A 21,594-nucleotide genomic window follows, 5' to 3' on the forward strand; every position below is an offset into this window, starting at 1 on the left:
TTGCTTTCTTCACCAAGAGATTACGACAAAAGAATAAAGCACACCTACTGGTGTGCTTAGTTCTTTTGTCGCCTGTTAGATACTCTAGCTGTTGTTAGGTACTTTAACAAAACTTAATAAAATTAATACATTTAACGATTAATGCTCTACAAATCCCAAATCCATTCCCCACATGGGGTATTGCTGTCACTTATGGATGGAAGCACTTAAATACCAGCTTGAACCCGTCGACTCGGTGCAAAGACGAGCCATTAAAATTGTTAATGATCTCAGGCTTACAGGCGGTATCGAACCCTTGTCTTAGATTTTGCCTCACTCTGCATGTTTCTACCACTTATACAACGGATTGTGCTCAAATAAATGTTCAATATGATGGCCATAGCCACTTTTTACCATCGTACCCCTCGCCGTCGACAGGGAGTTCACCCTCATACTCTAGATGGTCGCGTATAACGCGGTTTCAAAGATGTTTTCTCCCACGAAGACAGGTGGCAAACAAGCGGTTGCTATGGCCTATGAACGCTTGCAATACCATGAGTATTACGCGTTCAATCACTCCATAAAGCTTTTGCCCTTCATTTTTAGATTATGAATGTCGAGGTTTTCCCAAAACACTTCAACATAGGGTTCTTCAAAAGGGGGTTAAAGAGATTTCTTCAGGGTCGGCAACGCGCGCGTAATACACATGGTATTACAGGCGTTCATAGGCTACGGCAACCGCTTACAATCAGGTGGCCCGTATACTTGTTTGCCACCTCAGTGGTATAAAATAAAAGAAAGCTGCTTGATCGATATGATAACAGTCGGCTATATCCTTCTGTGATAAAACGGCCCGTGTCCAACAGTAGAATGTTGACCGGTTGTGAATAATAGTTAACTATTCATAGATTATTATATTCGCACAGACAACTTAGTACGCAATATTACTTTATGTGTGGTATTAATATTTAATACAACTGTTTTACTTTGATAAATGCAACTATAAATATAAACTATGTACTTGTTGTTTACTGTGCGGTCAGGTGAACCACTAAGCGATATCGCTAGCAGGATTTCGTAATAAATGTTGATACAAGGATTTCAAATTTAAAGACACCAATTGGACTTCACACATTTATTGTATTTTTGTCTAATAAAAATACTATATCATATAACTATCATAAAGAGGATATCTACAGCAATTGACAGTCTTGCTGGTTGTACACACTCGCGAGAGCACAACATAATAAATTCCCATAATGCTTTTAGTGCACTTTTAAGGGTATTTTTTTATTAACAGAACTATTTTAATCTTAATTTACAGCCCTATCGCAATTACTTTAACGTTCCAAACAAATACATACTGCGCCAAAGTAATACCATTCAATGGATATATAATTCATATATTGCACTATTGAGCCGAGAATATTGGTACAATAAAATAGAATGGGATGATAATAATACAATATTGAATATATTTCAATTTTAAATCCACTCCGTGGTTTGCAATATTAAGTACTAATGTGATTTAGGCACACCGTTATATTTTTAAAGGTAATTTTATAACATTTGATAATGAAACAATTCGAAGACAATTCATTCAGGTTTATACAAATTTATACGTTCATGATATAACATCACATTAAATAATGCGCGAACTTTCCAAAATACTTCAAAACAAACTGCCGAAATATGTGAAACAAATTACTCTTTTCAGTATGACATCACCCGTCTCACAGCATTTATAAAAATATTCATATTACACACAAAAGCTCACCATGCATATTGGAAAATGATTTCAAATGGACTACTTATTCTATATTATTATGTACACAATGTAACTAAAATAATATAATTTGCTAAATGATAATAAAATGTAGTTGAAATAATCCGATAATTCAATTTTATTATGAAACTGAATTAGAATAAATTACAGGAAGAATAAGTCCAATACGACAGATACAAGTATATGGTATTACATATATTTAATATTGGAAAATCATAGCCATCGATAGCATTGCATTTATATTATTCGGATTACATTCATAATCACAATAAATGTACACAATTGCACCGTCAACAAATGTCTCAATTCATCCAGTATAGATGTTAGGAACTGAATTAATTAGGAGTTATGTCCCACGAAACAATATTAAAAAAATATAATATTCCTAACATCAACACAGGAACTAAACATTTCAGAATGTTTCCAAAATTAGAATAACTATAATAAAAATAATCTGTGTACTTTTATGTATTCAATAAATTTGTCTTACAATTCTAAAAATGTGAAACAATCTACAGTTCTACACACAGCATACATAGTATGTACAATCGTATCTATATACACAATATAACATGGCAAAGATATTGAACGAGCGTTTCATTCGCTATACTAGAACACGCAGGAGCATTACCCATTTGCTCGTATCGTTCAATTGTAAAAATATACAGTTGCGCCAGTTAGGTGATTGTCGTAATATAAAGCATTCTCTATAAGGCAAATTTTAATGTTTACTACTGTGGCAGCCCTGATAGATATTTGGTAACTAACAACACTTATTGTCAATACATGAAACATCGTGAGCCTGCACACGATAACCTGTCCGATAGCTGAATATGTAACAAACTGAGACATTAGCTTGTATATTCAATAGTAATATTATTATAACAGCTCTATAATACCGTAAATCATGTTAGGAATATTTAGTGAACGTATATATGTATGTATATATATATGTATGGGGGCATTATTGCAACACAATTGTACATAGTAGTTAGTCTATTCACACATTTTCATGTAATAAAACAGTTCAGATTGTAAAACAACGATGTTCAATATTTATATACAGAAAATTCGTCTCATTTCTTCCTTCTGTTTTGATTGTCGATATTTATTCATATTATCCATAAAATTATTACACATTAATTTTACGTTACGCTATCTGTAAGCAGGCGAATTGTGTTAAGTATATGTTGGCAAATAGTACAATTCATCCACAAAGTCAAAACAATAAGCATATTCAAGGTGACTTTTCTAAGGAGCCAAGCTCGCACTAGAAAATAATGTCTAAAATATGCTGCCAATTGTCTGGTCAATTATAAAAATAAGCGACATTATTAGTCAGGGTTTTAATTTTCATACTTGTTTATGCCCGATGTAATTTGGAGATGATAGCCAAATATATGATAAATTCCCTTATAAGATATTTCCTTCTAAGGGACTTGTTAATGCATATTGAAAAAAATGGATATATGGATAAACATCGACTGTAAGATGTATTTAACTAATTGATATAAACACAAAACAGTCTGTGCGTATTCAATACAGAACACTACAATGTACTAATCATAAGTATATAATATATATATATATATATATATTGGGTAACCTGTAAAGTGATGACTCGTTGAATTTGGTTGATATGTTCATAAGTTGTTAAGTGACATGATGCAAAAACTGTGTGAAGCCCTGTGAGCACATCCTTTATAACATGTAATGTATGGAAAATATTTTTTATCAGCAACTATTGTCGCTTAACTATACACCATGTCACAAAAATATTTAATTTACACAGTTGTATATTTAGGTATATAATCATAAATATAATATTCATTTGTACATTACACATGTGATTTTATTTTTCTTTAATTATTTACAAAATAAACAATGTTGCAACCTTCACCCTATTCACAATCGCATTTAAATCTAAATACTTAAAATAATCAGGGCTGTAAAACCTATAATTAAACTAAACATTAATTGTTACTAAATGTATAAACAGTACAGTCAATTACATAAAATCTTGTTTCTGATCCTATAAAAGATGGAAATGGATGGACACAATTTAAATAAAACACAAGAACAAATAGAGTACACCTAGAACAGTCAATAACTTGGGCATAATTCGAATATAATAATTGCGTCCAAGGCAGTTGAAAGATAATTTCTTATCATTAAAAATTATTCATGCAAGTGCCATCCTTGTTATATTGACGAAATGAAATGGATGTTTATATCTTAGAGAATAAAGATGTACTTTTAATTATTAAAATCTGTCCTTATAACGATTGTTGTACGTACAAAAAAATGCATACTAGATTTCGGCTTGGCAATATCGTGCTAAAGACACAAATACCACTGTGTCGAACCGAACTGCTAATCCGCGACAAATCGTAATATTAACTACAAAACATCATATCTATTTCATCATAAAATGAATCTATCTAGTCATTTGGTATATAAATACTGCCCTGAATAATTATTTGCAATATATATCTGCTACAGTGGCGGACTGAAAAAGACGAACTGTACAATCTTAAATTATGTAAGTTAGAAATAAATAAAGCAACATTACAAAGTTGCATATAACTATTCTTCTATACATTGCTATTGAAGATTTAAAGTGAACAGGTAAGTAATAACTCTTTATATTTATATAAATTAATTAAAAATTCAATAAAAACTGGGGGGTCTCAAATGATAAATATAAAATGACTGAATTCTTTTAGTATCCATTTACATGTTCCCAAAGGTTTGCGGTTATATAATTGATAGTTTTCTTTGTGGATCCACAAAATAGCCCGTTCAGCAGAGATTAAATTATCAACGATTTTGTCTAATACTTGTGCAACTTGATATATCAATAATGCTTATTAACTTATATCCTTTATTAATCACAAAATATACGGTACCACTGATGGGATAGCATTATCTACACTTTAAACCCTTAGACAATACTATCTGTATATCCATCTTACTATATCGTACTATCCTTTAATGGTATGCATTAACAACGGGCTCAAGTTATATTTAAATGAACTGTAAATATATATAATTCTAGAATCCTATTGTATGAATGAAGAAAGTGGCCATTTATTATGATTCACTTGTCTACATTGACTCTCATCAAAATTGTATAATTTTTATGCTCATCAAAATTATGCCATTCTGAAAATTATGTTAACAAACAGAATGCATTATGATGTTCGTATAATTCGCCATTGTTTAAAGTTGCATGTTTTCATGAAACTTATATAAAAATAGTATGTAATTCTATTTATTTCTAATATTCAAATTTTAATACGCGATTTAAAAGATGTGATTGTCAAACTAAATCACACACGTAATGGAATAAATAGTAATAAAAATTCATCAAATCTTTAATAAGTACTATGTGAATACAAGCCACTGATTAACTAACTGTACTAATTATGTTAAAACATACAAAAGTAAAATTATAAATTTTTGATAAAATTTTGATTTTACCTTACTTTCGAGAAGATCAAGGTGTTATTTACGGTACACTTATTTTTTTCAATTTAGTGTTTTTTTTTTATTTATTGATAATAATACAAATAACTTACTAAATGACCATATCGCAAAAGATCATATTAATACCATTGGAGAAACTACTAATTCTTTATCATTGCACAAATGGCGAACTGTACGAATTCAATGTACATATATCCCGCTAATTTATTACAATTAAATAATGTTCATTTACTCAAATTTATATTATACCGGTTAAATTCAATGTGAACGATGAGAATCTTTACTAATATCATAAATATAAAACTGATTCTGTCTATATGTTTGTTTGGTACGTTTCCATTACCAATTACGATTAATCGAACACAGCGACAGACAAAATATGTGTGACGACAAGAAATTCTAATAATGATCAGAAAAGAGGTCTCATACTCAACAACACTTACTGTGTGTATATACAGGTTGAAACTACTAGCGGTAGGTAAAAATAAGAATGTATCCATGATATACGAGTTTTAACTTGTCCTTTAGGACAAAAAGTTCATACATCTTAAATTCAAAAACGACGAAACACTTTTGAATCTCTCGTACTAACTCAACAGCTGTACGCGACGTGTTACTATGGTTTTTTTTGTTTATATTTCTTTGATAAAGGTATTCACTTTCACAGGTGAAGAAACTGTCTTCAAAGAATGCTAACAATTTTCATTTTCTTGTATATGGGAGTATTTCTAAATGAAATACGTTTTTTAACGGCCGATCGCCTAACATATTTTTCGCGTTATTTTTAATTACAACGATGTTGAGACCTGGCAAGGTTTAGAACATTTGTTTGTTTCTTGACCAATATACAACACATATTTGCTTGCGACTTGAATATATTCTAGAGCCACTACCATATTACAAACATAAAAAATAGACCATAATAAAAAGTAGTCGCTATTGTTAGTTGTTTCATTTATTTATCAATGAAGTTAATAAATAAGTTTTAGTTTAAAACATCTCTTAATAAATTAAAACTGAATAGAATTTATATTGATTATAGTTCCTACACTTAATAAATGATCTTTTTATTCGAGACATTTCCTATTTATATCTGCCATTTAACTATAAATATAAATTAAAAATTATGTCAACGATCATTAATAAGTACATTTACACCTTATATATGTAAATAAAATTGCCTGGGATGTGACAAGGATAAACATTTTTCGACAATATGTCAAGAAGGAACACAGTAGAAGAACACCTAAATAATGATTTAGGTGATGTTTTATTAAAGACGTTTTGAGTGTTGACTGGGACTGTTATTATTAATAATTTATTTATTCTTTATTGCACAATAAAATTTGTACAAATAATCCTAGATATCAGTACAATTTAACAAAAAGTTAAACACACCGAGTTCTTAACCTGACCAGATAGTTTAGTTATGTTCTAAAATAACCAATTACAAAGCAATTAACTGACTGGGTTTGAATCACTGAAAAAGCTTTTTAAAAACTTTTTATAAAAAAAACATTTGATTGTTGGTTTATAATGGATAAACTCAAAAACTACTAAACTGATTTTAAAAATCCTATCACTTATAGAAAATTACATTATCAGCAAATAACATAAGCTGTATATTATTTTCGAGAATGCTATTTACCCATGCGTTGACAGTCAGAATCACAAAAAAAAAAACTTAAAAATATAGATGAATGTGCTACTAATTGTATTTAGAGTGTGATCCTGTTAAAAAAACTGTTTGTTTACTTTTTTATTAAAGAAGTTTGACATAGATTTTACAACAATATATGTATAATACAAATTACGACTATATTGAAGAAAAAATATTTGTATATAATAATAATTCATTTTTATGTTTCGTATTGGTAACAAAAAAAGTTAATTAGTTGACGCAATTCAAAATTATTTTAAAATATTAGCCTAGTTAAATGAATACTGCATAAAACAAAATTTCTTTCACCACACGTATTTTGTATGTGTACGCTTAGACTGGTATATATTTTATGTGGGTATGTGGCTCGCAATAATCCTTCTCACAAAGATCCAACATATTTTTTTATATAACAATAACTACATATGATTTTTATAAGACAATATTGAGTATTGAATCTCAAATTAAAATGAAACTGATGCTAAAAAAGTTTTTTTTTTTAAATAACTTACTAAAAGCATTCCTGTCCTGAAATGATACTAAGCAGTATCAAGCAAAATATTTTTATATTTTTGGGTTATTCATAATTGAAAATAACTGTAATTACACAGACCAAGTAATTTTAATCATAGTAATTGTTTATAACTCAAACCAAGATGACAGCAATTGAAATAATGCTTACAAAACTTAATTATTAAAATTTAATAAACTAAGCAAATTATAAACATACTCTACACTACATGTTTATAATTCCAACCATACCTATCTTATCCACTCAATATTCCATGGACTTATCACATTTACCAACAAATAAGTCAAGGTTCAAAGTAGGTGGCCCCTTCCACCTCTCCCTTCACACCTATTACATGAACAGACTTATTAAGTGATAATCATAAGTAAATATCCATAGATTTCACAGACAGAAGGCTATGCCATTATTCGCCATGCGAACTCTCTTTACTGCAACAATGTTCTATAACATTTTTATCTCGAAGAAGCATTAGCGGAAGACAGATGATGGTTTTGTTGGTCCTCTTAATGATCACATAGACCATTATAAGATCCAATAAACCACGATCTATTCCAATTTCACACGACAAACAAGGTTTACAGACGACAAATCTAACATATGTCTCAACTCCATTATGTATAGCCGGATCCAGAACATGTACTGTTTTACATGTAGAAAGACTACAGTATAGAATATTGAACACGGCCGTGGAACGGTTCAACACGCGACCACCTCCTACAAACAGAATCCCAAAAAGTGATGTAGCCAAACGAGTACGTCGTACTATACGGTCAAATTAATAATAGGGACGTCACTCAAAGTTTAATTTGTATTATTCAGGAAAAAACAATTTGGATAGAGATCACTTTTTCTGCACTCCTACACTAAGAGAGAAATAGCAACTTGAACCGCCAAGAAGTCAGAGTACAGCGGAAAGCCAGCACTACAATTTTTAATTTAACCGTATAATAGAAAGCATGCGTACTCGTCAGTAGCCCCTCACCTTTAAGCTAGGTCGATGTTCACGCCGAAAACGGATGCGCGTGGGCGGGCCGAGAACGAGTGCGGAGGCGGATGCGAGCGCGCGCTCAGAGCTTGCGCGGGCGCGTGAGGCGGCGCTTCTTGCGCTCGGGCGTGGCGCCGGCCGCGCCGCCCGCGCCAGCCGCGCCGCCCGGCTCGGCGGACGCGCGGCGCCGCGTCGGCGGCGTGCCGGCGTCCTCGGCGCCGCTCGACTCGGCCTTCAGCTCGGCCTTGCTCGGCAGCTCCGTGGCCGCATCGACCGCTGCGCCGCCGGCTGTGCCGCCGCCCGCCGAGCTCGCGCCGGGACCCTCCTCGCTCGTCTCGGCGCTAGTTCCGGCGGCCCACTGCACATTTTCGAATGTTTTCTATAGACACCTTCTCTTTTAGATTCCGTCAAAAAAAAAAGTAATAAATAAATTGTACAGATAATGAAAGAACAAGTTTTGCTTTGCTTAAAAATGTGGCTTCGATTACTATTAATATGGAACTAACATAGGATTTCCATTGGTTGCAATAACGGATCAGGATAACAATAATCTATATAAATCATAAACTAATCTACAAGTTCGATTTAGTTTAAAATCAACATAAATAAAATCGGTAACCCCATAGATTAGAATACAAAACAGATTTAAAAATATTAATATTGTGGCTACATCTTCCACGTATGTAAATTTTGTATTCGAAGTGGGCAAAAAAACATTTATAGTATATGTATATATATCATTAATTGATAAATATTGTTAGAGGATGAACTAACTTAATATATGTTTCAGACAGTAAGTTGTCTAAAATTTAAAATATTTATATTTCAAACCAAACTATACAGTCAATAGTGAATTATAGAGAACTACTTAAGTAGTTCGCCGTAAAATACCAATAATATAGGTATTTCGAATCTACATTAATGACTAATAAAAAAAATAATACTTATAATTAATAAGAACATGAGCATATATTATAATTTTATTACTTGTGAAAGGGATGAAGCAGGAGAGACGCTTAGTGCAGCCCCGCATTCCGCACACAATGGAGGTACGGCCGGCGAGCGGGACCGCCAATACTGTAGCTCCGTTTTGCATTTATTCAATTCCTGAAATATTAACAATATAATAATTTAAATTATTAATTTATTATTAGATAATACACTGCATACTTATTTTTCGGTTTGCCCAATGGCTGACTGGTAGAGAACAACGGAAGATGTACATATTTTCAATAAGTTTCATATTAATAATTACGTGTAGAACCATGTATCGATGACCTGTGACTTAATAATACTAAACCTATATAATAAATAATACAATGTGTACCACCAAGGGCATATTCATATAATAGGTGTTACGCATATTAGATAACGCGCGCGCGGATCAACATATGCACATTGATAGATAAATAAGTAGACATTAATTCATCAAAAATATAACACGTATTTCTTTGTTCGTAAATACACACATAATCCCCCTCACTAAATCCAATCAATTGCGACATATATTTCCTATGACATCAAAGTACATGTTAACACAAGTGTCAGCTAGTTTTAAGTTGACGCCAAGTCTCGAGAAAAAAATATTTCTATTTAAGATTTTTTTTATGTGAAAGATTATTAGTAATAGAAACCAGCAACCCCACTGCTAGTAATATACCCTATTAAGTCCACATTCAAGTGATTCCCAATAACAATCGTGGTTAATTATTCCTTGAACTTGTCAAGGTAGGTTAAGTGACACGAATTCATCTTCACTGGTGCTCCATCAGCATATAGTAGAGGTGGATTTAGCATTCCATTATCATACATTAGAATAAGACCTAAGTCTAAGGCAACACATAAATGATAGATGTTAAACACGTGTTAGGATGATATAAGGAAAGATAATCTCATTTTAGAAAATTAAATATTTGTTAGTGGATAATACATGCTTAAATGCCTGTCATAGGAACATAATTGCAATTGCATTGAAAACTGTAGAATATTAGCAAAATTTTTAATACTATAAAAATATTCTCTTTTTTTTTACTTTTAATTAAAGCTAACCTGAAGTAAAGTTTGAAATTTGCGACTTGTTTCTTCATTTTTCTTATCATAGTCATCAAGGCGGTTTGCATACTCTAAAGTTTGCTTCTGTTGTTCTGCTATCTGTTTTTGTTGTTCAGCTATTTGCTTCTGTTGTAGAGCTGTCTTTCGTTTGCAGTTACGGAGATCGCTACGTAATGCCGACAATTGGTCGTTATATCTATAAAATCAAATTGAAAATTTAAGAGCATCTTATAAAAATATTTATATTATTATAATAAAATATCTATGTTTATTATATCTAGTTAAATTGTATCTTAAAATCTTTATATGCTTCGGATTTTTATTAAAAATTTATAAATCAATTTGACACAGAAATAATGCACACTTTTCCAAGATAATTTGAGAACCCTGCATTTAGATATAAGCATGCATCCTATAGGGCAGGGGAAAGCACAACACACAAGATTCCGATGCATCGACGTACAACGGTTTAGCTGACCCCATATGCGAATATAAGATAAGAATATACCCTGCATTTATATGGGGTAAATTATTACAAATATTTAATTTCCAAAAACAATTCTTTATGCTAATGAAGAACAAGGATACTAATTAAGACTACTTAATGTGATATTAAAATCAATTAATTAACCATGAGTACATTTTTCACGTCCTATAATTATTAATACTTAGTACCTACACATTTTTTTTCACTGCCTGCTAAATAATTGCTTTCTGTTCTACTTCCACACTATTAATTGTTACAGAGTATAATTTATCTGTAACTTCTACTTGTTTTCCTCTCAATAAACTAACATTAATGTTTCCTTTATTAAAATTATGAATAACAGTAGTCGACATAATTTAATATAAAAGACTCATGTACTAAAATTTTATAATAATACACTATTGATATTCTTATAAATAAATTGGTTGTACTTAAGCAATGTAGGTCATAACTAATATATTTTTATTTTAAAGATATGCCCCCTTATTTATAAAATCTAAAACCATTTATAAACCTTTTTCAAATATTACACTGTTTGTTACTTTTTTTCAAATTTGGAATTTAGCATAAAAAAAAAGATGTTTATGAGAGGTTTGACATTTTATGAATAATATAATACTCTCAATATTGTATATCTTAATAATTTCAATAAGAAAGAAAATTGTTTAATTACGGACAAAAGTAATAAATTCTTACTTTTTCATTCCTTGTTTAATACGGTGTATCCGTTTTCTTAGAACCATGTTGCTTTGTGGCGGCGGGGGTGAGGGTGGTAAGCTTTCCTCCATGTACAGATTGAGCGATGATACACGGCGATCACCGGACGAGTTGCCGCCCTGTTGTTGGGAAGATGACTCAAAGCCACTTGGTGGTGGTGAATCCAAACACATATATGACTTACTACTCTCACCCGCTGAAAAGTAATTTTATTAACAATAAATAAGTAATTATTATTATGTGGCTACAAAAACAACAAGTGTTAATATTGGCCAACAATCAAAATTATGTTGATATTAATATATTTTTTTTAAAGTAAATTACCAGTAGAAATAAATATGATGCAAACAAAACGAAAGCACTCTAAAACACTGATTGCTCTAACATCATGTGTGCTATGACCTAAAATTCATTATGATTTTAGGCAAATAATATATGAACATCTGACTGACATAGGGAAAGTTACATACACACAGTTTTCCACCCTGATAAAATATATTTTTTAATACATGTACTAGTATTTTATTTAGTATTTTTGCATAACATGCCAAAGTTTAATGTTCTTTTACAAAATAATAAAACACAAAAGAAACAAAACACTAGAATAGGTCAGGTTGAATATGTAAAGTGTTAAATAATTGTATATTGTTCTGAATTCCTTTTTTTCTTTCTAGTCTGTCTTTAATTTATTAATAATGAATTCCGAAATAAATACATGCTATATTTGTTTGCTAAAAATCAGATTATCTCATGATATAAGACCTGTGTAAGTCACAGATTTAAAATTATATCAAGATTTTAATTATTTGAAATTTAAAACTATTTTCTAAGAAAAATAGTGTTAAATTATAGAAATGTATAAAAATTTTTAATAAATTATTATGCAGCAGATATATCAAATATTGGTACCTCATAGTTTACATTATTTACTTGTAAAAAGCATATTACTAATTAAGTATATTATTAAAATATCTAGTTATGAACATATAAAAAAATTACATTGCTTTTAGCTTACTTATAGGAACAATAAGCTTAGCAATTCTTTGTTGATAAATAAACATGATGCCTATGAATAATGATAAAAGTACTTACGAGAAAATGCTGTGGTAATGTCAAAGAAATCTGTGCCAAAGTATGTTATCTCAGGCAAATTAGGTTCAATGTGTTCTTTAAAGTATTCCATGGCCATCGTAGTCAAATCAAAGAGTTCATCAGTTACTTTATAAGGCCTTGCCAGTTTAGTAGTTGTTTTTAAGTAGGACAGAATACTGTATACCTCATCTAGTATCTAAAATTATAAAATCAAATTATAAAAAAAAACCACTCTATTTAGATTATAGTACATATTTTTTGTTATAATGGGCACTATTTATAATTATAGAGACATTTAAGAATAACATAAATAAATAAGACATTAATTAATTCTTATTTTGTGAACCAATTTAATACGTAATTATTTCATTCAAAATTAGCAATGCTTCCAAGCCTATATTATTTAAATAACTATACAAAAATATTATATATTTTTTTCATTTGTACTAAATAAATTAATTGTTAATTAAGTAGTTAAATAAAATAGGTTCAAAAGATAAGAAAAGTACAGGGACTTTTCTTATCTTTTGAATCGATTTTTCTTTTTATAATCTCAACGATGTAAAATTTATGTTATGATTTGATCAAGACTCAAATAAAATTTCTTTATGGAATGAAATTTTAGATTATTATCAGTTGGGAAATGATTTGAAATTTTTAAAATGTATAATATACAATAGAAATAAATGTACAATAGAATCCAATGTTTTATTACTCTTTTGACTAAACAGGTTGGACAGTACCCTGGGGCCCCCAAGTACAGAAAGAAATTTGTGATGTCCATTGTGCTTTTCATTACTGTAGGTGATGGTTACCATTTTTCATGTGATGGGCAATCAGCTTGTTTGCCATCCTATATAACATACAACAATATTATATACAGTAATGAAATCATAGTTCCAATATTTCTTAATAAACCAAACTTATTTTAACCCTTGATTATTACTAGGATTTTTTTTTCAACAATTTAGGTTATGGACATGGTTTTTTTTTGTATACATTGTAATACACATCTCTAAGTATAACAAACTTAATTCTATAGTAATATTCACGAAAATAGAATAACTTTCATCAAAAAGTGCACTTAATTTATAAATCTTTCATTTCATTAATCATGGCTGAGCAATTTTCATAGACTTAGAATGGCAAACAAGCTGACGGCCCATCTAATGGTGAAAGTGGTAACCGTTGCCTATAGACATGAGCAGTACCATGGATATAACAGAGTATACTGTTTCGCCCATGATACCCCCTATTTGTTGCCATTCCTGAGGACTCAGGTGTTATTCCTCTGTATCCTATAAATTCACTGCTATATCCCACCCTTCAAACCGAAACACAGCTATGCAAACACAACTGCTTTATGATAGAAAAACGAATGGGTCAGAGGTACCCAAGCAAATGACTTTTGTACAAAGTCTCCCTCTGGTAAAGTTAAAAAAGGTTGTCACATAATTGTTTATACCTAGAATAAGTTTACTATTGTAATCTTATAGAGGTAATAATAAAAAGTATCTATCTATGTATCACATGTCTGTCTATATACCTTGGGTGATCTTGTTGATTCTATATTAGTTATCACTAAATTTGTTTTACCCATTTTATTACATATCAGACTTATAGGTCTAATAATTTCTTTTGTTGTCACAATGAAATATTTTTTTATTATATAACTTATTCATTACATGTATGTAAGAAAATACTTTACCTCTCCTGGGAAAAAACAGCAATGTTTTCTTTCAATGTGTTTTCCAAATGTCATCTGCAAGAGACTAAGCCTCATGTGCAGTGTTTCAATGATATCAGACTCACAAGCCAAAGGGTGACTTCTGCGAGCTGACTCACGACGCGGCATCTTGGCTTTGATAGATTGGAATCTATGTAACATCTGGTTTTGAAGCCGTTGAAATGTAGAATTTAAGATAGAACTACATATTGTATTAAATTGCCGATTGACCTGAAAACACAAAAATAAGCATGATTCTAGTGATATAAATAAAAACCACTTGCCACCACCTATGCACCTATTTGGCTAATTATTTTTTTCCCCTTAATTTCATAATTAATTAGGACAAGGTTTGTTGGGAAGAAAATGTTTAAATTATCATTCTTTACTTTTTTTTTTTTTTAATGGATGATAATGAAATGGTAGCCCCGTCTGCGCTATTGGTATACGCTGGCGGGACACCAGTGAGGGATGATAGATGAGGGTGAAGCAGGTCAGTTAGCCCATCGTAACAAATTCGACAATAAACCAATCACGATGGTTTCCAGGGGGAACCGCGAGGAGGTCGACCTGATAGGGTTTATTACTAGCAATGGGGTTGCTAATCCCCATTACTAACAATCCCTTTCCCCCATCATTCTTTATTACACTCATGCAAAACTGAGACAGCCACTAGTTACATATAAATTTCCTATGCTAGTGTTTATATGATAATGTATCTTTCAATAATAATAAAATATTCTACCAAATCTTGTATAGTGCAAAAATTATTCCTTGATGTCATTATTTTCCGAAATGGAATTATGATTACAGTAGAAAGATATCTTAAAGATTGCTTTCAGCAGTAAAACATATTTTTCACATTATATTTTCCATTGTTGTACTTTATGAAGTACCTATATGTTATGTGTAGTGTAAATAAAGCATATTGTAATATCTAAAAATAGTAAAAAATACTTATTTTATAATATGATTAAAGTTATCACAATATCATCATAACATTTCCAATAATATTATTAAAATTAACTTGTAATTGCCCACTGCAATATTACTGGTAATAAATATGAAATTAAATTTCAAGTATACTTGAACAAAAAGTATTAAAGTGTATATTTTAATGACTAAGTAAATGAATATGGGCTATTTTCAAAATATGTATAACTTCCACACAGTTTACCATAAAGAATGGGTAATTTCACTAGTAAACAGAAATACATAAAGAAAACCAGTACATTCCTTAACTTACCTTAATATGAATGTACCTTGCACACATCATTTAATTATATCAGTTTTCTTTTAGAATATTATTTATGTTTGAATAATCTCAAACATTACAGTAATTATTATTATAGTAATTCAATAGAAACCATCTTAACAAATTATAAAATTAATATTATTCTTTAATATTGTCAACATGATTTGTAAATTCAGATGGAGTACTCAACTATGTCCATCAATGGTGATAATATTAAACTTGTCCAAATTATGAAAATCTCTATTTAAATTGTAACAAAATTCAATAATGTAATCAATACATAATTATATGTAAAGCTATTTCACTCTTACTTAAATATGAATTATTTAATATGATAAATATAAAAGTTTGTAAAGATGTTTGGATATCAGTAAATCGCTGAACAGGTTTGAATGAAATTTGGTAGGTTATATCCTAACACATAGATACTTTATATTTTAATTCACATGGGCAAAGCCATAGTTAGTAGAAATAAGAAAATAATTTAAATAATAAATATAAATGCAAAATATTAACCATCCTGAGTTGTGAGACAGTTTTGAATCCCAAGTAGCTAAAAATTTTATCTACTACTTCAATGGGCAGATCAAGTAAATTGGTAGTGTAAGTTTTCGGTGCCGGAACTATGCTGTTACACTTCGAAGAGCTGGCATGTGGTGAAGAACCACCCGGGAGCAAGGCGCTAGAATGACGAGTCACGCGGGACACAGCTACTGGTTCCGCGTGAGAAGGCCCTGCACCTTCGCTACTTCCACTGCTGCCTCCGACACTACTCATTTGCCTCGTTGACACCATTTTGTTCAATTTACTTTTTAGTTATTTCTGAAAACTAAACTTTCATCTTTACTACCAATACACTAAGTACTCAATAGAAAAAATATTTTTTTATTGTCATTAATCACCAACATATCCTCTATTTATATTTTATACAATTAGTTTAATACCTTCTGAATCAAAATTAATACTTTACTTAATTATTAGTACATTATTTTTTGTATAATAAAAACATATTAATTATGTGCACTAGAGAACCAATTCTAAAATGGTGGCCATGGACAGCTAGATCGTACCTAATCACTTGAAAATTCATTTATGATATCTATGTAAAGTCTGATAAATTACGTAAAGATATAATCAAATCACTCACTCAAGAGTTCATGTACATGTTTTCTTAATTAGATCTGATATTTTCTTTTCTAACAAAATAATAATGCGACGCAGTAGTTCGAAACGCGTTAAGCTTTCACAAAAAATATTTTTTTGTACGTTTGATGGTTGGTTAAACTGATCGGAGATAGAGATTGGGTTGCTAGTTATTACTTGTTTCTTGCTTGCATTAAAAAGGAATACTTTTTAAAGAACGTTATACACGCTGTACACATATAATGACTAGATTGTGAAGTGTATAGTACGTTACACTAAGCTTATAGTGATAAGTATTGTACCTATTTTAGGAGGAAAAAAATACATGGAACACTATTATGAATTAGTTTTACCTTTTGTCATTTAATCGCAAAATGCTTTGTATTTTATGTTTTAGAAAATGCATTTAACATATTTAAAGCTTAATATGTAATTGTAGTATTCAATACTTTTTTCATTTAGCAATTGTTCACGCAGCATGTATTCTTTTTACTCCCTTACTTAGTGATTTTTACTTCATTTATTTAGTTATTTTAATTTTTTAATGCATGCGTGGAGAGATTACTGCGTCATATTTGAGAATTTTTATTTATTTAAATATATATCAATTATTTTGACCTTTTTAATTATTTCCATTCTATTAGTCTATGTTAGAAAATCATAATTTCTTTCCAATGCTTAAATATTCTTTAAGAATCATATATTAACAAAGTATTAAAAAAGACGTATTTAAAATATTTTACTTACAGCATTAATTTTTTGTCAACAATTTATTCCAATTATACGTCATCAACATGTATCCATAATCTAAGCGTGTATCATTATTTTCCTATAAACTGTAAATCACTTCTTTATATTCCAGGGTAAAGTATACGACTCTAGTATTTTCGTTCAGGGACTGCAATCAGAAGGTGATAGTTGACCCGCTAGTTTCTTAAAAAAGTTTCTGTAAGAAAGAGGTTGTACACGGCTATAGACCTACAGCTCAATTAAATAGAGAAATAAAATGACTTGTGTCTTGTATACTAAAATAATCGTTGTAACATTGTACGTAATAAAATATTTAAATATTAAATAACATTATTGGTCTCCTGTAACATTCCACATCCATCAGGTTATGGGCCAGCAACGCACAGATGGCGAATACAAAAAATCAAGTTGGATTTGAACATCTTAATAAAACAAATTATGATACATGGAAAATACAAGCAGAAGCTGTACTCATAAAAGCAGGACTTTTTACATGTTTATCATCAACCGATATTAATGCAGAAAAAGATTTATTGGCCAAAGCCGAACTGCAATTAATAATTTCGCCGTCCCAACTTAAATTAGTAAAATCATGCAAAACAGCAAAAGACGTATGGGAGACCCTTAAAAACGCTTACGAAAGTCGTGGACCTGCACGAAAAGCAACATTATTAAAAAAGTTACTACACAAAAAAATGAAACATGATGAATCCGCCAGAGATCATATAAATGAATTCATCGACTTGGTGGATAAATTAAAAGACATGGACATCAGCATCAATGAAGACCTCCTGAGCATAATGTTACTATACAGTTTGCCAGATTCCTACGAGAACTTGTTAGAAATAGGTTTATTTTCATACAACTATGCACTACTGGCCGGTTGTAATTTAAAAAGATATGTTTTTTAAATTTAGTTGACTGTTAGAAACAATCGTTCCTTTCTGTATTTTTCTCTTCTATTAAATTTTATCGTACTTTTATATTGTGTTTATCCTATTCCCTTCCACTACGGAAATATAAGCTGATATCACAAACAGAAATACCAACAGGTTATGGGCTGGGAGTAAAAGGTAAAATATGATTGAAAGTAATGGTGATGGTTCGATTGCAAACTCAATCATGAATAACAGACCGTCATCATCAAACGATAATGAGAGTGGTAGTCCACCGTCTATCGAAAAACTCGATGGGAATAGCAATTACAACAGTTGGAAATTTGCTATGGAGCTATACCTTCTCCATGACGATTTATGGAAATACACACAGGTATCACCGGAGAATGATGATGTAATAGGAGTGAGAAGAGATCAGAAGGCTCGCGCTAAGATATGCCTAATGGTGAAATCACGTTGTTTAGTACATGTTAGAGAATGCAAAACAGCTAAACAAGCATGGGAAGCACTGAAAATTGCTTTTGAGGATAAAGGCATAAATAACCGATGTCGCCTTTTATCAAAATTAGTAAGTTTGAAGTTAGAACAATTTACGTCAGTGAGAGACTACGTAACGACTATTATGACGATATCGCAGCAGTTAAGCGATATTGGGAAGAAGATTAATGATGAGCTCCTAGCTGCTCTTATGCTTCAGGGACTTACTGAAAATTTTCAGCCAATGAGATTAGCGCTCGAAAATACTAATACAGTATTAACAACAGATTTTATTAAGATGAAGCTTTTCCAAATGGAGGACACATATACATCAGGGAGCTCGAGTAATGCCCCGGATAACTCTGCACTACTGATTAACAGAAAGACTAAAGAGAAGGTTCACAAGAAAAAATATAAGAAGCAAATCAAATGTTTTATCTGTGGTGAACCTCATAAGGCTTTTGAATGTCCGAATAACCCAAAACAAAAGAAGGATGCTATGCAGGCTTTTGTTTTTGCTGTCAGTGGAAATTCTCAGGATGAAGAATGGATCTTAGACTCCGGAGCATCTACACATATGACAAATAGAAGAGATTGGTTTAAGGAATTCAAATGTTTTGATAAGTCTGAGAGAGTGGAAGTTAACTGTGCAAATGGTGATAAGATGTATGGTGAAGGAAAAGGTACTGTATCGAGTCAAATAGGTGTAAACGTGAGCGATGTCTTGTTTGTACCTAAATTGAGTACTAACTTACTAAGTGTCAGTAACATAGTGAGTAGAGGTAATGTAGTTGTATTTTCGGAGAAAGGATGTGAGATTTTCCTGGCTGATGAATGCGAGGTGAAAGGGAGAGTAGTCGCTAAAGGCATATTAGAGAGAGGTGTCTATAAACTCAAATCCTCTTCACAGGGCACAGCATTAAATACAGCTACACTTGGCGAGATGGAGATGTGGCATAAGAGAATGGGTCATCTTGGAGTAAGAAATCTAAAACTACTTAAAGATAAAATGGCCATAGGGGTAAGTTTTCCTAAATCTTCAACACTTCAATGCGTTTCCTGTGTTATGGGGAAACAAACAAAAATACCATTTAAGAAAACTAAAGGTACTAGAGCTACAGAGATATTAGGGTTGGTACACTCTGACGTTTGTGGACCAATGAGTGAGAGTTCTTTTAGCGGGTTTAGATATTTTATTACGTTTATTGACGATTTTACACGGAAAACATTTATTTACTTTCTTAAACAAAAAAGTGAGACGTTTTCTAAAATCCAAGAGTTTAAGGTATTTGCTGAAAATCAAACCGGCAAGAAACTTAAGATATTAAGAACGGATAACGGGACGGAGTATGTCAATAAACAAGTAGATAATTATCTTAAATCCCATGGTATACAACATCAACTTACTATAGAGTATACGCCTGAACAAAACGGTGTTGCTGAACGGGCAAACAGAACAATTGTAGAGAAAGGAAGATGTATGTTACAAGAAGCAGGATTAAGCATCCGATATTGGGCTGAGGCCGCCAATACGGCTGTTTTCTTGAAAAATAGATCACCTACTAAAGCTGTTAAAGATATAACACCGGAAGAGGCTTGGACGGGACATAAAACCAACCTAAGTATGATTAAAATTTTTGGTTGTAAGGCTTTTATGCATATTAATAATAATAAGAGGAAAAAATGGGATGTAAAAAGCCTACCATTGATGCATATCGGCTATTGTTTAGACTCTAAGGCATATTCTTTGATGGATCCAGTTACAAAAAAGAAGTATAAGGCAAGAAATGTCATATTTTTTGAAAATCAAATGTACTTCGAGAATAAAAAGGATGTATCTGTGAAATCGAATGATATATGTTTTAGAAGAGAAGAGTCTGTTGAACGTAAGGAAAATGACAATGTAATTCTAAATTTAGATAATGACATTAATCTTAATAACTTAGGAAATCGAAGAGATATGGATGTCTTAGAAATTGAAAACCTACCAATAGAAGACAGAGAGGATATTGACGGAAACGACACTTGTGAAGAGTGGGCATCTGCTGATGAGAGAAATGATACGGAAGTTCTGGAAGATCAAACTGTATCATATGATGTTCCAGATCGTAGGTATCCGTTTAGAGAGAGAAAGGCTAAGGTACAACCTGACTTCATTAGTTATCAAGTTACAACAGAGAGAGACCCCTTAACTGTTAATGAAGCATTATCTAGGAGTGATGGAGATAAATGGAGAGTTGCGATTCAGGAGGAGTTACAATCTATTCAGGAGAACGAGACGTGGACTCTTGTAAAGCCACCTAGTAATTGCAACATTGTCGATTCTAAATGGTTATTTAGAATTAAAAATGAGGGGGGAATAAAATTAGATATAAAGCTCGACTAGTGGCAAGAGGCTTCAGCCAAAGAGAAGGGATAGACTATTTCGAAACTTTTTCACCTGTAGTGAGACACAGTTCGCTGAGGACACTTCTTGCATTAGCCGCGAGAACAGGTTTAAATGTGGATCAGATGGATGTCAAAACAGCATTCCTCAATGGCAATCTAACTGAAACAGTCTATATGAGA

At 31.4% G+C, this 21,594-nt stretch overlaps 1 protein-coding gene across 4 annotated transcripts; it reads right to left on the reverse strand.

Moving 5' to 3' along the window:
• Positions 1–1,099: 1,099 nt before the first annotated feature.
• On the reverse strand, positions 1,100–17,065 carry LOC113515401 (F-box only protein 28). Of its 4 annotated transcripts, none has more exons than XM_026899590.3 (8): positions 16,908–17,065; positions 16,277–16,589; positions 14,488–14,736; positions 12,780–12,975; positions 11,667–11,883; positions 10,481–10,679; positions 9,419–9,538; positions 1,100–8,789 (listed from the first exon to the last, which is right to left on the reverse strand). In XM_026899590.3, the coding sequence occupies exons 2-8, from the start codon at positions 16,553–16,555 to the stop codon at positions 8,514–8,516; spliced, it is 1,536 nt and encodes a 511-aa protein (XP_026755391.2). In that variant the 5' UTR covers positions 16,556–16,589; positions 16,908–17,065; the 3' UTR covers positions 1,100–8,513. The 4 variants fall into 4 exon arrangements, with proteins under 4 accessions (XP_026755391.2, XP_026755392.2, XP_052749221.1 ...); XM_026899591.3 differs by having other exon boundaries at positions 16,277–16,582; positions 16,908–17,061; XM_052893261.1 differs by having other exon boundaries at positions 16,277–16,582; positions 16,831–17,036.
• Positions 17,066–21,594: the final 4,529 nt, after the last annotated feature.

This window comes from Galleria mellonella, unplaced genomic scaffold, assembly GCF_026898425.1.
Source record: "Galleria mellonella isolate WM207_F2 unplaced genomic scaffold, CSIRO_AGI_GalMel_v1 utg173, whole genome shotgun sequence".
Lineage (NCBI taxonomy): Eukaryota > Metazoa > Arthropoda > Insecta > Lepidoptera > Pyralidae > Galleria > Galleria mellonella.

Excerpts from the sequence above, each read along its gene's own strand:
- LOC113515401 (XM_026899590.3), bottom strand. The coding sequence starts at position 16,555 with ATGGTGTCAACGAGGCAAATGAGTAGTGTCGGAGGCAGCAGTGGAAGT. Across the intron at positions 11,884-12,779 it reads CATTACCACAGCATTTTCTC|CGGGTGAGAGTAGTAAGTCA; the intron begins GTAAGTACTTTT and ends ATTACTTTTCAG. Across the intron at positions 8,790-9,418 it reads CTGCTTCATCCCTTTCACAA|TGGGCCGCCGGAACTAGCGC; the intron begins GTAATAAAATTA and ends GAAAATGTGCAG.